The sequence below is a fragment of the Chelonoidis abingdonii genome, chromosome 1 (genome assembly GCF_003597395.2).
Source record: "Chelonoidis abingdonii isolate Lonesome George chromosome 1, CheloAbing_2.0, whole genome shotgun sequence".
NCBI lineage: Eukaryota > Metazoa > Chordata > Testudines > Testudinidae > Chelonoidis > Chelonoidis abingdonii.
The window spans coordinates 202,362,573-202,378,682 of NC_133769.1; the positions used below are offsets into that span (position 1 = coordinate 202,362,573).

The 16,110-nt window shown below is 41.5% G+C and overlaps 1 protein-coding gene across 6 annotated transcripts in view; it reads left to right on the top strand.

Annotated features, from left to right (window-relative positions):
- Positions 1–16,110, top strand: part of ITSN1 (intersectin 1) — a 228,987-nt gene that overhangs the window by 100,579 nt on the left and 112,298 nt on the right. For all 6 annotated transcript variants that reach the window (XM_075073577.1, XM_075073570.1, XM_075073583.1 and 3 more), the window contains 5 exons: positions 7,547–7,684; positions 8,415–8,530; positions 10,524–10,786; positions 11,664–11,813; positions 12,099–12,239. In XM_075073577.1, the coding sequence (XP_074929678.1) occupies positions 7,547–7,684; positions 8,415–8,530; positions 10,524–10,786; positions 11,664–11,813; positions 12,099–12,239 (808 nt within the window). The remainder of the gene's footprint in view (positions 1–7,546; positions 7,685–8,414; positions 8,531–10,523; positions 10,787–11,663; positions 11,814–12,098; positions 12,240–16,110) is intronic.

The following is a 16,110-nucleotide window of genomic DNA, read 5'->3' on the forward strand; positions in this document are numbered from 1 at the left end:
TTTCCTCATGGAGAAATCATTGCATCCAGCATCAGACCCTGGCCCGGACGTTTCGCCCATGCAGCTCTAACACTCCACTTGGTTGTCCAATGACCCTCATTTGCCCTGTCCTTCTAAAAGAAAATCTTCTCTTTCCCACACATGGGAAGAAACAGGCTCTCCCATGACCTTTTGAGGCACCACACGCCAGAACACCATCCTATGCAAGGTCAGTTCCCTCAACATCCTGGAACAGGGGACGTAGCTCCATGGACCATCCAAGTACCTCCACTACTGGAGCTAAGCAAAGGTCTAAAGACCCCAAGAGGGCAGACCTACAGCCATTGGCACCATCTCTCGGCACTGGTACCAATTGCCCTAACCAGACCAACTTTGGGCACCACAGCATGGACAAAACCACCAGCACTGATAGCTATACCAGCACCGGGGTCCATTTTAGCACTGAACACGTTTTCAACTCCATCTGGTATCTGGTCAAGAGAATGTACCTCTCCCTCAGGCACTGACCCATGTGCTGGTGTTGATGATGCTCCTCCCTCCTCCCCAGGAGTTCAGAAACCCCATGGACCTGCTTGTCTCTTATCTTCCTCAGTCACCACTACTCAGACGCACTCTCCCTCCACTTCCATCCTCCTCTTCAGAATCACAGCATTGTTCCTTTTCCCTTCCGAGGATGGCACCGCCCTTCCACAGCAATACAGAGGAGGAAGAGTACTTTGTCCCACTCATACTTGGGACAGGCACAAGATGCATCTTCTACTTGTCCTCACTATCCATAACCGGACCAAGGTCCTGCTATAGACAGCAATGGATTCAACCCCACATGCCTCCGTCTCCATATTGGCCATACAGGATCCTTGGGCCATGGACAGGGCACAGTTTGGAAAGCCTGCCATAGAGCAAAGCCAGAGGCCTACACATTCACCATCTTCATCAGTCTCTTGACCACTAGAGACTGAACCTCTCCCCATTGCAGACAAGGAGGAAGACCAGGAGAGGGAAGTTTCACCACCACTCCACTTCTCCTTTTCATCCCCCAACGAGGCTATCATGCCTCCACCCCTTACTGCAGCAAATGACTTCAAATACTTTCAGGAGTTGTTTCACAGGATTGCAGACTCCCTCTAGATTCCTTTGAAGGAAGTGAAAGAACAGCAGCATAAACTCCTCGACATCCTGCATGCATCCTCATCTTCCAAAGTAGACCTCCCTGTCAATGAGGCCCCTTTTGACCCCACCAAGTTGCTCTGCAGACCCCAATGTCTGTCCCACCAACCTGCAAACGGGCAGACAAAAAATATTACGTTCCCGCAAATGACATGGAATCTTTTCTCACTCCACTCCAAATTCCTTCACTGTCAATGCCATACACAAAAAGGGACGCCGATACAACCTCAGTCCGCTGCTCATGACAGACTGGAAGCAATTGGAACTATATGGATGCACAGCTTATTTATCTGCTATCCTCCAATTCTGGATATCCAACTACAAGGCTCTCATGGCCAAATACAATTCTCAACTATGCCAAAATACAGAAACTCTGCTAAGACCTTCCTGATGACAAAAAAGAGCAACTCCAGGCACTTTACAAGCCCCCTTGGAATCCGTGGATACCATTGCCCATTCCATCATGACTGCCATAGTCATGAGATGGGCATCATAGCCACACGTCTCTGGCCTTCCTAAAGAGGTATAAACCACTGTGGAGTACCTACCCTATGAGGGCCCCAAATTATTTGTGGAGTGTATGGATGAGTCCCTACACTCCCTTAAGGACTCTTAAGCAACTCTCTGTTCTCTTGGCATTTACTCACCAGCACCATTGAGACATCTGGGGAAATACCGACTTCCTCCATGATCCCGACCACAGCAATACACACCCCCAACAACCGTGCAATACTCAACGCTGTTGACAGAAGCCCCCTACCAAGCACAGACATGTGACTCCTCAAGGGGCTGCCTCTCACATACCTTTGGCCAAACAACAATTTTGAAGGTGTGTTCAAGGCCCTGAGAAGCCTCCCTCTATTTCAGTCAAAACAACCATCTCCAGCATCTCACCAGTTTGGCAATCTTCTGTCTCCTTTCTTTCCATCATGGCAGCTACTTACCTCAGACAAGCGGGTTTTAGGGATAATCATGAAAGGATACTCCATTCCTTTCCTATCTACCCCCCCTCTTCAGGGACCCTTCTCATGAACCCCTTCTATGAGAAGAAATAAATCACCTTCTGCAACTGGGAGCCATAGAGACAGTCCCATCGCAGCACAGAGGGAAGGGTTTTTATTCCCATTATTTTCTGGTTCAAAAGAAATCCAATGGATGAAGACCAATTATCATAAGCATAATTCCCAAATCTGGACCTTAGCGTCCAGAAATCTGGGTGCCTGCATGAAACCCTCTAAGCTTAATTACCAGCTTAGATCTGATATCGCTGCCACCATCCAAAAATCCCGTGTTTGTCACTTCTGGTCTCCCCAAAACCTTCCCTGGGGAACCCCCACGACTCTGATGCCCTGAGTCTACAACAAAAGGAAATAACCCACTTCCCCCACTCTCTCCCACCCAGAAGTTCTTCTCTGGGCTAACCTGAGAGTTACTGATGCAACCTCTTTACATCCACATACCAAGAAGCATGTCTCTTCTCTTCCACAAAGAGACAACCAAATACAGAAACAGAAAAGATTCTATCTCTCTTCCCCCTCCCACCAATTTCCTGGTGCTGCAGAGATTCACCCTCCGTAGATCTAACACAAAGAGAATTTCCCTCCCCTTCGTTCCTTAGCCTACCCAGAGAGAAAAAACTCAAACAAGTCTTACAAAGAAAACTTATATAAAAAAAAGAGAGAAAAAGACACAAAAATATTCTCTGTATTAAGGTGACAATAACACAGGTTCAATTGCTTAAAAGAAAAGGAATAAACAGTCTTATTCCAAAAAGAGATACAATTTAAACATTCCAGCAACTACACACATGTAAATACAAAAAAAAAACAATAACAGCCTTTTGTTTTTTCTACCTTTGTACTTACAACTTTGAAACTGAAGATTAGAAGCTTGAAGATACAAAAGATCCCCTCTCATAGCTGAGAGCCAGACAAAAGACTGAGAGCCAAACATTCCCTCCCTCAGCTTTGAAAAATCCGGTTTCCTGATTGGTCCTCTGGTCAGGTGTTTGGTTCTCTTTGTTAACTCTTTACAGGTAAAAGAAACATTAACCCTTAGCTATCTGTTTATGACACCAATTCTAGACCTTCGAAACCTAAACGAGTTAGTCAAACTGCAATGCTTCAAGATGGGTATCTGTTCTACCATTATTCCGGAACTTGAACAAGGGGACTGCTCTTGTTCCTCAACCTCCAAGATTCATACTTTCACATCACAATATACCCTGCCCACACCCGCTTTCTCCGATTCATCCTGGGGGCTGATCACTAGGGCTCAGTGTCTGTCACAGAGGTCGTGGAAGTCACTGGTTCCGTGGCTTTCCATGACCTCCATGACTTCTGCAGTGGTCAGTGTGGCTAATCCGAGGACCACTCAAGCAGCTGGCTCCGGAAGCAGCTGCTCAGGTGGCCCTGGGGATAGCCACACTAGCTGCTGCTTGGCTGGGCCCTGGCAGTGGTCCTGGGGTGGCCAGAACAGCCACGGTCCACTAGCCCTGGCAGCGGTGCCGCTGGCCCCACGCGTCCCTCCTGCCCCAGCAGCAGCATACCCTCCCTCAAGCGCCACCTCATACTCCCCAAGATTTAGACACAGGTATTTAAGTCATGGACAGGTCACAGGCCATGATTTTTTTTATTGCCTGTGACCTGTCCATCACCTTTACTAAAAATACTTGTCAATAAATCGTAGTCTTACTGATCACTAGCAATACAAAGTACTGCTCTTCAAACTCTTGACAGACCCTTGTGTGTTCTCCAAAGTCTTTGTGATTGTGGCTGCCTACCTACACAAAGAAGGTGTTGTCATCTTACCATACTTAGATGACTGCCTCCTCAAAACCCATCCAAAACAGATGCTCTTCACAATTTGAGTGGCAGTGGACCTTTTCTCAAGCCTTAGCCTTCACATAAACCTGGAGAAATCTACAGTAACATTGGTGCAACACCTGGAGTTTGAGGCACAATTGGATGCCATACAAGCCAGAGCCTTCCTCCCAGCTCACAGATTTTTAGTTATAGTCAATCTTGTATTCACAGTGTGAACCTGTCCCCAAATCTCAGCCAGGGCATGTCTCCAACTACTTGGCCACATGGCAGCAGCCGCCTTCATGGTAAAGTACACACAGGTTATGTCTCCAGGCATAGCTACATAGTTTATGGACCTCCCAAACACATCCTTCACAAACGCCTATCTATACCTATGAAGGTCAAGGACTAACTGGTCTGGTGGACACAGATAAAAATGTCTGTGTTAGGATTCCTTTCCTTTAACCAGCGCTGTCCATGATTCTAACAACCGACTCCTTAATTGATTGGGGAGCACACCTTCACACTCACACAGTGCAGGACAGATGGTTCTTAACCGAATCTACCCTACACATCAACGTCCCAGAGTTATGAGCAGTCTGCAATACCTGCTGATGTTTTCTCCCACTGATAGTGTGATGTGCTATCAGAGTCATGACTGACAATATGGCCTACATGTTCTACATCAACAGGCAAGGTTGAGCAAGATCCCTACGCTCAGAGGCCCTGAAATTATGGAACTGGTGTATCCAACACTGTATCACCATCTTAGCTGTATAGCTCCCTGGACTCCAGAACACCACTGCAAGCTCACTGAGCAGGAGATTCTCCCACAATCATACATGGGAACAAGATACAGGAGTCCTTCAGCACATCCTCAACTGCTGAGGATTACCCTCCATAGGCTTCTTGGCCACAGTGGCGAATTCCCACTGCCCTTAGTTTTGCTCAAGAGCGGGTCGAGGATGCGGATTCCTGGAAGATGCATTCCTTATCACATGGGATACACTGGTACTCTGTGCCTTTCCTCCCTTCCCCCTTCTGTTCAGAGTACTTCATGAGAACCAAGGGGCAGAGCCAGAGTCATGCATATAGCTCCGACCTGGCCATCCCAGATCTGGTATACTTACCTCATTTGCATGACAGTATGCCCTCCAACCACTATCTGTCCAGCTCAGCGACTTTTTACAGGATAAGGGTTACATCCTCCATCCCAATCAACACATGGCTCCTCCACGGTTCCAGGATTCAGAAATAACCTCTTTGGAAGCAGTTAAACATGTACTTTCAAACAGCAGGTTTGAATAGGACTAGAGGCACTTACCTCCACAAATGAACTAGAATACAATCCTGGTGCACTGAGCACTCCATTACCACTTATTCTGGACTATATTTTATAGCTTTAAAAGATTGGAGTTATGCACAAGCTCCATAGGTGTGCATTTGGCAGCCATTGCAACCTTTCACTGTGAGATAGATGACCACTCCATCTTCACTCACCTGCTCATTAAACGATTCCTGAAGGGCCTCCAACATCTTTACTCTCACATATGGGATCCAACCCCGGCTTGGGATTCTGGTCACTAGACCTCCATTCGAACCAATGGTAGCTTGCTTCTATGTTCATTTATCATACAAGAACAGTATTTTTTATCATCACCTCTGCCCAGTGGATTGGTGAAATTGGAGCACTTATGGCATACCTATCATATGTGATTTTTCATAAAGACAAGGTTACGCTACACTCACATACAAAATTTTTATCTGAGTTACCATCCACTTTCCATCTAAACCAACCTATCCCCCTTCCCTGCTTCTTTTCAGTGACACACTGCAACCAACAGGAGGCAACATTGTACACCCTGGACATCAGATGAGCAGTAGCTTTCTACCTGGATAGAACTAAACCTTTCAGTAAATCACCACACTTATTCCTCCCAATGGCCAAAAGATCGAAAGGCTCAGTCATTTCTAAGCAGTGCCTTTCCAAGTGGATCTCACAGTGTATACATCTTTCCTGCTAACTACACAATCGATAATCTCCCCCTGGAACTAGAGCACATTCCACTCACTCACTCTCCACTTCAATCACCTTTCTTAACAATGTCCTGATTGCTGATATTTGCAAAGCAGCCACATGCACATCGACAGACACTTTTAGCTGACACTACACCATTACTCAGGATGCTACATCAGATACTCTGTTAGGACACACTGTCCTATCATCCACAGTAAATGCCACTCCAAAGCTCCAGCTTTCCAACTGGGGGCATGCTTTATGATCACCTACAGTGGAGCACTGGGGTACTGCTTTATAATCACCTATAGTGGAGCACCCATTGGGACATCACTTGAAGAGAAGGTACTCACTTTCTGTGCAGTAACTGAGCTTCTTTGAGATGTGTCCCTATGGGTGCTCCACTTCCCATCCTCCTCCCCTTTGCTTCAGAGCTGAAAGATAAGCTCTGCAACAGAGAAGGAACTTGGGGGCGATTGGGCTGCACAGTGCTATATATATGTTCCGCTCATGGTGTGAGACAGGGAGGTGTGCATGTGCAGTCCAACGGGCACTGCTGATGAAGATCTCTAATCCCAGGTGCAGGGGATGCTGCTACACCTACAAGGGAGCACCCATAGATGAAAGGAGAGAGTTGCATTCCATGAGAGGGGTGATCTTGCTCACTTCCCTGAGGCTTATCCTCTGGAAGTAGAACCAGTGTGGTTGCGTGCAGGTGGCACGATTTGTGAGCCCATGCTGGGGATGGCCCCACTAAGGAGATCAGTAGCACAGACATGGATCAATAGTGGGGTGAGGTGGGAGGGAAGGAATAGGTTAGTAGTCTTCCAAATTCTGCCCACAAATAAAGCCTTATACACTTGAGATGTCCAAAACACTCCATTCTCAAAGATCTTTGGAATATGAGCCTTGTCTTTATGCTTTGAATCAGCATCCAATAACTAATGAAGCTAAAACCCTGAAATCTAATGATGAAGATTTAAACTCTTAATATGAATAAAGACATTTCACATGTGTCAGAACTGGTTTAGGCCATCATCAGACATGGTTGCCTTGGTTTATACTTTAACATTCAAGTTTTCTTTGCGTTTGTCAGTGCTGGATCTTAACTTCTTTTAAATAAAAGCTTAAATTCTAAGAATATGGTTGGAAGAAAAAGTGCAAGTGTGCCAAACCACCGTAAACGAGTCTAGTTTGACCCTCCCTGCGCTGCATTGTGCAGTGGATATTTGTGGGAGGAACAAGACTCCACCTGCCAATCTTGCTTCTTGTAGTGAGTGCATCCGTAATTCTAGGCCTGAAGGAGTAGAAACCCTGGATCAGATGTGGATGCAGAGATTATAAATTGGGAGAAGAGGGGTGGGACACTTGATTTGAGCCCAGCCATAAGAGATTTTAAACGTAAATGGAGGGAAATTGTTGTCAATTATCTAACAATAGAAATAAGAAAAAATGAATCACCTTGTGAATTGATAATATAGAAACCATGCCACTTAATGAGTATTTGAGTTTAAAAATTATTTAAAAACTGATTTATTTGGGTCTTTTCATTGAACAGGAATCTTTCGGATATTGACCAAGATGGAAAACTTACAGCAGAAGAGTTTATTCTGGCTATGCACTTAATTGATGTGGCCATGTCTGGCCAGCCATTGCCACCTGTACTGCCTCCAGAATATATTCCACCTTCATTTAGGTAAAATGCTTATAAACTGTGCTATTTCTTTTCTAAACTACTTAATCTTGGCTTTGTTTGGGAAACCTATTTTGATATTTCTGTTCAGTTGTGTGGAAGTCAAGGATAAGAGGCTGGAAAAAGCTGCTACTTATCTCATTATCTTTGCATTGCTCAGAGGGCGTGCAATACTCTCTCACTGGGGTAATGTCTGCTGTAGCTTTTATTATTGATTACTGACAAATGAAGACTCTCTCCATCACAAAAGTGACTTTTAGAGTACAGTTCTTGTCAATAAGTGAATTTTACAAAAATAAACTGAGAACTAAAGCAATTTGAACTAAAATCTATTGTAATTCAGCTACCCAATATTACCCTCCCTTTTACTGCACCACAAGTAGATGTGTGAGAATTCAAAACGTGCCCTGAACTTCTATTGTAGTAAATTCTGGCTTGTGGTCCAGTAAATATTTATGGATTCCAGATGCCGAGTCACTCTACTTCTTTTTCCATTTTCCTTTTCCAAGGCAAAATTGCAGTGAGAAGGCATCTTTACATATGTTCGCTGTCTTAGGAACTTGAAATTTAATCTACAGACAGTGATTCATAACTTATTGCACACAATGTTTTTTTAATTAAACTTTGAGCTCCTGTATCTCCTTACTTCTTGAGCTCTTGCCTAGACCATAGTTGTCAAACATTTTGGCCTTAAGTGGTTTACACAATTTATAACTATTTTTTTAATTGGCAGAAGAGTACGCTCTGGCAGTGGCATCTCTGTGATAAGCTCAGTATCTGTAGACCAGAGGTTGCCTGAAGAACCAGTGTTGGAAGAAGAACAGCAACAGTTGGAAAAGAAATTGCCAAGTAAGTGAGTTTGCGGTGTTATTGTAGCTGTGTTGGTCCCAGGATATCAGAGACGAGGTGGGTGAGGTAATATCTTTTATGGGACCAATTTATGTTGGTCAGAGACAAACTTTTGAGCTACACAGAACTCTTCTTCAGGTGAGTGTAAATTTAGATAGTGCTTTCTACTTTAATAGGACAGAACATATCAGCTGCTCACATACGTTAATAACATTAAGATTTTTTTTGTTAAGGTTACATTATGATGCAAGAAGCATGGCTGAGATGTTACTGTGTCCAGCTGATTCCCAGTTTCTGAAATGGCCTCTGTGGGCCATTGGCAGCAGGCACTGGAATAGCTTTCACCCTGCTTTCTTGCCCTGATGGCTGCTAGGCCCAGACTGGGGCTACTGCCATAGTGGTATAATGTTGCTTTTGACCACCCCCGCACCCCCACCCACCGACTTGCGCCAAGTGCATTTTGGCCTGTGTGGAGGATCAGGACCATAGTGTGTATATACAGGTCTGTTTCATTGTAATCTATGTACTTTATGGATTTATACATTTTTAATCAGTTCTGTTTAAGAAGATATCAGGTTTTCTGAACATTAACAAAATGGCTTCTGATATTAAAACCTCTAAAACTTTATTGAGGAATTCTTAGCTTATTACATTGATACTTAGTTGTTGGTGTGAAGCAATAGTAACAACCAGCAGCCAGCTGGGCTTATCCTGCATGATGAGTTTTTGGAGCATATTTCCAGTTGAAATGTTCACTGCATTCTTTCAGAGAGCTAGAGAAACAAAACTTGTTTCCACCCATCCAAAGTGTACTCCATTTTCTTCGGTATGAACTGCACATCTGCCCAAATGCCCCTTTGGCAAAGGAAGACTGGACTCAGCTAAATTACCTCAATGAATCTACTCTATACCACTCAGTGGCAGGAAGATGGTGGCCCTGGTAGAAAGATCTGAGGTATTACCACCCCTTCAACAGGCTTTCTGTGCAGTGCCTCGAGGCAGTGCCAGTCTTGGAGTGAGAGATCTAACTTGAATCCTCAAACTGATGTCTTGTGTGGGATGTGTTGTCACTATATCACTGACCTAACCCTGAGGCAATTAGTGACTGACACCAACTTTGGGTTTGTTTCATATTTTCACTCATGTCTTTGTGTTGTTTTATCAGAAAAATATCTTGAAATCATGCAGTATGCTGCTCACAGAAAAGATACCTTTGTAACTGCAGTTAAATTGCTCTTAAGCTGTTATACTGCATCTCAAACTTAACTTACCTCTTTCTCTGTCTGCTCTATTATAAATGAAGTGCTATAAATAATATGATGATCAGTGAATATATTAAATTATTTAAATGTGAGGCTCAAGGTGAGCACAGTAGTTTAAGTATTGTGCTCTTCATTGCCTGGATTCAATTGAGAAAACTTCTGAAAAATTGTCCACTAAATTAATGCACTTTCTTGGCTTTGTAGTAAGTTAGCTTTCACCTCAGTGATGCTACATGGCAATGGTTTCTAATCTCCTAGGAAAGTCACAGCTTTTACTAGACCAAGACTTGGACTTTTGGTTCTCAGTGAACAACACACGCTTAAGAGTATGCAATTCACGTGTTGAGGGACTCTAAATCCTAGAGTATGCAAGATTGAGGAATGGACTGCCTAAACTCCAGTATACACATCTGGATAGAAGCTGGGCTTTGTGGCATACAGGAGTCTAATGGGTAGGTTTGGAATTCATCCCTCAAATACGGATGAGAGCTTTCGTGGAGATGGCAATATAAGTGCCAGTGACAACATCAAGCAGTATCCATTACAGTTCTGCTTATCAGTAGTTGAGAATGAGGTTGGAATACTATTGGATACTTGTTGCATGTAGCAAACTGTTCTTGGTTCACCAGTCTGTTTTCATAGTCCTTTTGTTTGTTTGTTTAAGTTTTTTAGTTTTTTGTTTTAAACAAAGCAAAGCTTAATTTCACCATTCACATTTTCTTGTGTTAAAGTTACGTTTGAAGATAAAAAGCGTGAGAACTTTGAACGTGGCAATCTGGAGCTTGAAAAGCGAAGGCAGGCCCTTCTGGAGCAGCAACGCAAAGAGCAAGAGCGGCTAGCACAACTGGAACGGGCAGAGCAGGAAAGGAAAGAACGCGAACGACAGGAGCAAGAACGTAAAAGACAACTGGAGCTAGAAAAGCAATTAGAAAAACAACGCGAATTGGAACGTCAGCGAGAAGAAGAAAGGCGGAAAGAAATAGAAAGGCGTGAGGTAAATGGATACAGAGGTAGTAGTGTCTCTGAAAACTTGTCTTTTGATTTGAACAAAACCAAAAAAAGTATGCTGGCAAGTATTTTACCATACTTCCTTTATTATAAAAGTCTTCACTTGTTTATAATTCCTTAGAAACTAATCGATTTATTAGTAAAATATTTTTCCTGCTACAGTTAAGGAACAGACTTCAGTTTCAAGTTTCCTGGAAGTACATAGACAACTTTACCTAAATCTAGGATGTTTCTTGTGAAATGTCTCCTATTCTACTGAACGGATTAGACAGTTAGGTGTCGCACAAAGTGTTCTTGACCTCCAACCTTAAAACTTTTTGCAACGTGAAGCGATCTTGCTTTTGATGAAGGAGCAAAGACTTCTGCCTGGGGTTGGAAATTCTTAGTGCTTCTGATGCAGTCAGTGCATTAGGTGAAGAGAAAATTCAATGGCAAGCTTAGGAAGAGCTGCTGTGTTTTGAAATCACCAGACTTTAACTGTTTGTAAAATGTAATGGAGCAGCACTTGATCTTCGACTCCCATATGTGTTTCAAAAATTAAGTGTGTGATTATTCAGAGTTTATTGAAATGTCAAATTAAATGTTGATTAATTTATTAAAATGGAAGAAATATGTGTATTTCAAAAGTAGCACCTTTGCTGATTGTAGCCTCAATTGACCAAGGGTTTTAAGCACATGCCTAACTTTAAGTAGTGGGATTATTCTCTTGTTGTTAAAGCTAGGCTTATACTTAAGTACTGTGTTGAACGGGGGCACATATTAATGTTTTCAGTGTACACTATACTAGAACTATTCTAATAGAGGAATAGGGTAGATTCACAGACTGGGCATTTCAACAGTAATTGTTTTTTTACGTACTATAGGCTGCAAAAAGGGAACTTGAAAGGCAAAGACAGCTTGAGTGGGAGCGTAATCGTCGGCAGGAACTACTAAATCAAAGAAATAAAGAACAAGAGGACATAGTTGTGCTGAAGGCAAAGAAGAAGACTTTAGAATTTGAGTTGGAAGCTCTAGTAAGTGAAGATATTTTTAAAAGGTTGTAGGTTTAAGTATTTACTATATATGACCAACCATTTCCAAAAAACTTGTATTTAAGAGAGAAAAATAGTGGTGATTATATTGTAAATGGAGTACAAGATCACACTAACAAACACTACAGAGTCTTGATTAGTTTCCATAATTACATCTTGGTTTTTATTCTAAAACTAACTGACTATTTTTAGTTTTAGAAACATATAAAATCCAGATTTGCATGATGAATTATTGTAGTAACCAAAATGTATCTCTTCTTGCTAAAGAATGATAAAAAACATCAGCTGGAGGGAAAGCTTCAGGATATCAGGTGTCGATTGTCTATCCAAAGACATGAAATTGAGAGCACAAACAAATCTAGAGAACTGAGAATTGCAGAAATTACACACTTGCAACAGCAGTTACAGGTGAGCATGCTGGTGTTTCTTATGTTTAGCCTTTAGGCTTGTTTTGTCCTCACCCATCTGGATCAGTGTCCTGATCAAACTTCCCCACCAAACATTGCATGCTACTTTGTCACTCCTGAACAGTTCCACTAATAAATAATTCATTTTTATAGTATTTTTCATCCCAAAAGATCAAGTCACTCTTAAAACTATGTATAGGAATTGCTTACCACACTGGAAGTTAGCAGCAATTGATTGAACATGCACAGCAATATCTCACACTCTTCAGGTTGGAAGCAGTGAATGAATTGTCCAACTGAAAATGTGTGGGGAATTGAGGGAGGTGGATTTTTATTAAAATATACACACATCTGTAGGAGCCCATCTCATACATTCAAATTTAAGTACTGCCCATACAGAAGTAGCTACCAAACTCCTCCAACCCTCAGTCCAGCCTCCTTCCAAGTTAGAATTTACAAGGACATTGTGGGAAACAAGAGTCTTGTGGAAAGCCCATATAACAAACAAAGGCATAACAAGATCAAGAGGCTGGAAGATGGAAAACTTAATCTAGAAGTAAGAATGAAAATTTTTAATGGTAAGGGTAGTTAGTAATTGTAATAAATTACCAAGGGTTTTGTAAATTCTCCATCACATAGAATCTTTATTTAAAGAGTGGATGTGATGTATCTTTATTTTAGTAAGGTTTTGACACAGTGTCACGTGATTTTCTCATAGGCAAAACAGGGAGATGTGGTCTAGATGAAATTACTATACGGTGGAGTCACAGCTGGTTGAAAGACCATATTTAGACTGGTTATCCATGATTCTCTGTCAAACTGGGACAATGCATCTAGTGGGGTCTTACAGGTTCAGTCGTGGCGCTGGTACTATTCAGTATTTTTGTTCATGACTTGAAGTGGAATATATTTTTATAAAATATGTGGATAACACCAAGCTAAGGAGGTCGTGTTTGCAATTGGGATGACAAGATTAGAATTCAAAATGACCTTGACAAATTGGAGAATTAGTCTGAATTCAACAAGATGAAATTCAATGAAGACAAGTGCATAGTACTTCGATTAAGAATAAAAATCAAATGCACAACTACATAATGGGGCATAACTGGCTATGTGGTAGTGCTGCTGCAAAGGATCTGGGAGTTACAGATCACAAATTGAATTTGATGCAGTTGTAAAAAAGGCTAATATTCTGAGGTGTATTCGGAGTGTTGTATATAGGACACGGAAGATAATTGTCCCTCTCTGCCTGGCTCTGGTGAGTCCTCATTTGTAGTACTGTGTCCAGTTCTGGATGCCACATTTTAGGAGTGATGTGGACAAATTATTGCTCTCCCTTGGACTCTCTCCAAAAATGATACGGTTTCGAAAACCTGACCTATGAGAGAAGATTTGAGGAACAACTGGGCATGTTTCGTCTTGAGACAAGAAGATTGAGGGGGGACCTGATAGCAGTCTTCAAATAAGTTAAGTCTGTTATAAAAAGACTGACCTATTGTTCTCTATGTCCATTGAAGACAGGACAAGAATTAATGCCCTAAATCTGCAGCAAGGGAGATTTAGGTTAGATATTAGGAAAAGCGTTCTAACTGTGAGGGTAGTTAAGCTCTGGAATAGGGTTTCAGTGGAGGTTGTGGAATTCCCATTATTGGAGGGTTTTAAAATAAGTTGGACAAACCTTTGTCAAGGATGGCCTAGGTTTATTTGGTCCTGCTGCCGCAGAAATGATTTCTCAAGATCCCTTCCAGCGCTACATTTTTATGATTCTATGATCACAAGTGTTTGGGACTGTAGTAAGTGAAGTGGTGGATGGGTTTGAATATTTATATATGTGGGGAAAGTCTTATATATAATAACATTTGTAGGATGGGCTCCCACAACATAGATTGGGTACTTACAGATATTTTGTTTATGAATATATGCTAAAACCAGAAGGAACCACTATGATCACCTGATCATTCCCTAACTCTCATTCCCTAACTCTCATTCCCTAAATTTTACATCTCAGTCAAGATATGTGAAAAATCTCTTCTTCTGTGAAATCCTGTATTCAGATTTATTTTAGTAAGCTTTTGGTATTTTACTAACATATCCTTGCTATAGATGGAAAGAGAGTGAAGGGGGCACTGACGTATGATTTCTGATAGTCAAATGTAGTGTATTATTCTGTTTCTTTAACATAATTAACATTGTCATGTTTAAGTAAATGAGAAAATAATTTAGATTCCTGCAGAAGATCTCTGGTGAAATTCTGCCCTCAGCATATACATACATTTCCTGACTTTTGCTGGAAGCTGTGCATGTATATCTGAGGGCAGAATTTGTCTCTTCACTTTACTTTTTAGTTCAAGTGACATCTGATTTTACACATGCAGACAGCAGTGGTGTATTGTCAGAAAGATTTTGAGTCTCTGGTGTGAAACCAAACTATTTTCCTGTATTTTAAAGTTAGAAAATAGTGTTGTTTTAATACTGAAATTACCAGGTAAAATATAGAGTACATTTTTGGCTTTTTTTTTGAGTCTAGTCCTGACACTTTAGTTTTTCTTCTGTCTCCTGTTTCTTCTCCTTCACCTTCCCAAATTTCAGACAAGAGGACTGATTTGATTTATATGTTGAATGTTGTGATATTCATTGTACTTTTAGTTAGAAACTTTAGTTACATTGTAAGCTCTTTAGGGCAGGGACAATCATTCTGTGTTTCGTACAGCACCTAGAACAATGAGGTCCTGGTCCATGATGGGGATTTTTGGTGCTTCTGCAGAACTACTACTACTAAATCTTAATTTCAAAGAGGATGAATTGGAATTTCAGTTGTGAAGATGTAAGGTTAAAGCAGTCTTAAAACTCAAACCTATAGGTACTTTTTTGAAGCCATATACAGCATAGTCTGTTCATTTGAGCAAAGTCAGCACTTGGAAGTTAGATCTCTCAATTTTATGCCCACATTGTATCATTTTAGTTTATTGCTTTCAATTTTATGTTCCTAAGTTCAAATTTTAAACATGTTAAATTTCCTTTGGAGTATTATATGGTACACTGTTAGGCCCTTCACAATAGTAGCCTTTTTTTGATTGCAGTAATCATTGTAATAAAATAAGCTGCAATTTAGGGATGTCTGTGTCACTTACAGTGCTAAACTTAATTTGATGCAAGCAATGACAAAAAGTCCTTCAAAACTTTTTGGCAAACTCAAGCATCAGTAAGTCTACAGCAGTTTAAAATCTGCTGCTGTTTACATACTGCAATAATGGCTCAAATTAACAAGTAGCCGCTCTAACATAAGGACTTCTTAAAGACCATGCATACAGCCTAAATTTCATGTAAAAGTAATGATCACATGTATTTACCTTTATCCCTAAATACTTAAGATGCTGTTACTAGAAATTGTTTCAAATAATGTACCACAAATCAGATGGGTGTACAAATTTAGATAAGTTGTGTGGTGAAACTATTGTAACTCTCCACCCATCCCCCCCATTAAACACCCAACTCCTTTGGCTTTTTAAACATATGCTGCCCCTGATATCCTGGAGAACCAGTGAGGCCACTGGACAATCAAGTTGCTAAAGGAGCATTCAGGGAAGACAGAGCCATTGTGGAGAAGCTAAATTTGCATCAGTCTTTACTGCAGAGGATGTGAGGGAGATTCCCACATCTGAGACATTCCTTTTAGGTGACAAATCTGAGGAACTGTCCCAGATTGATGTGTCAATAGAGGTGGTTTTGGAACAAATTGATAAATTAAGCAGTAGTTCCCCTGGACCTGATGATATTCACCTGAAAGTTCTGAAGAAACTCAAATATAAATTTACAGAACTCCTAACCAGAGCCATAACAAGGAATGTTTGCGCCTGAGGCAAGGACCAGCT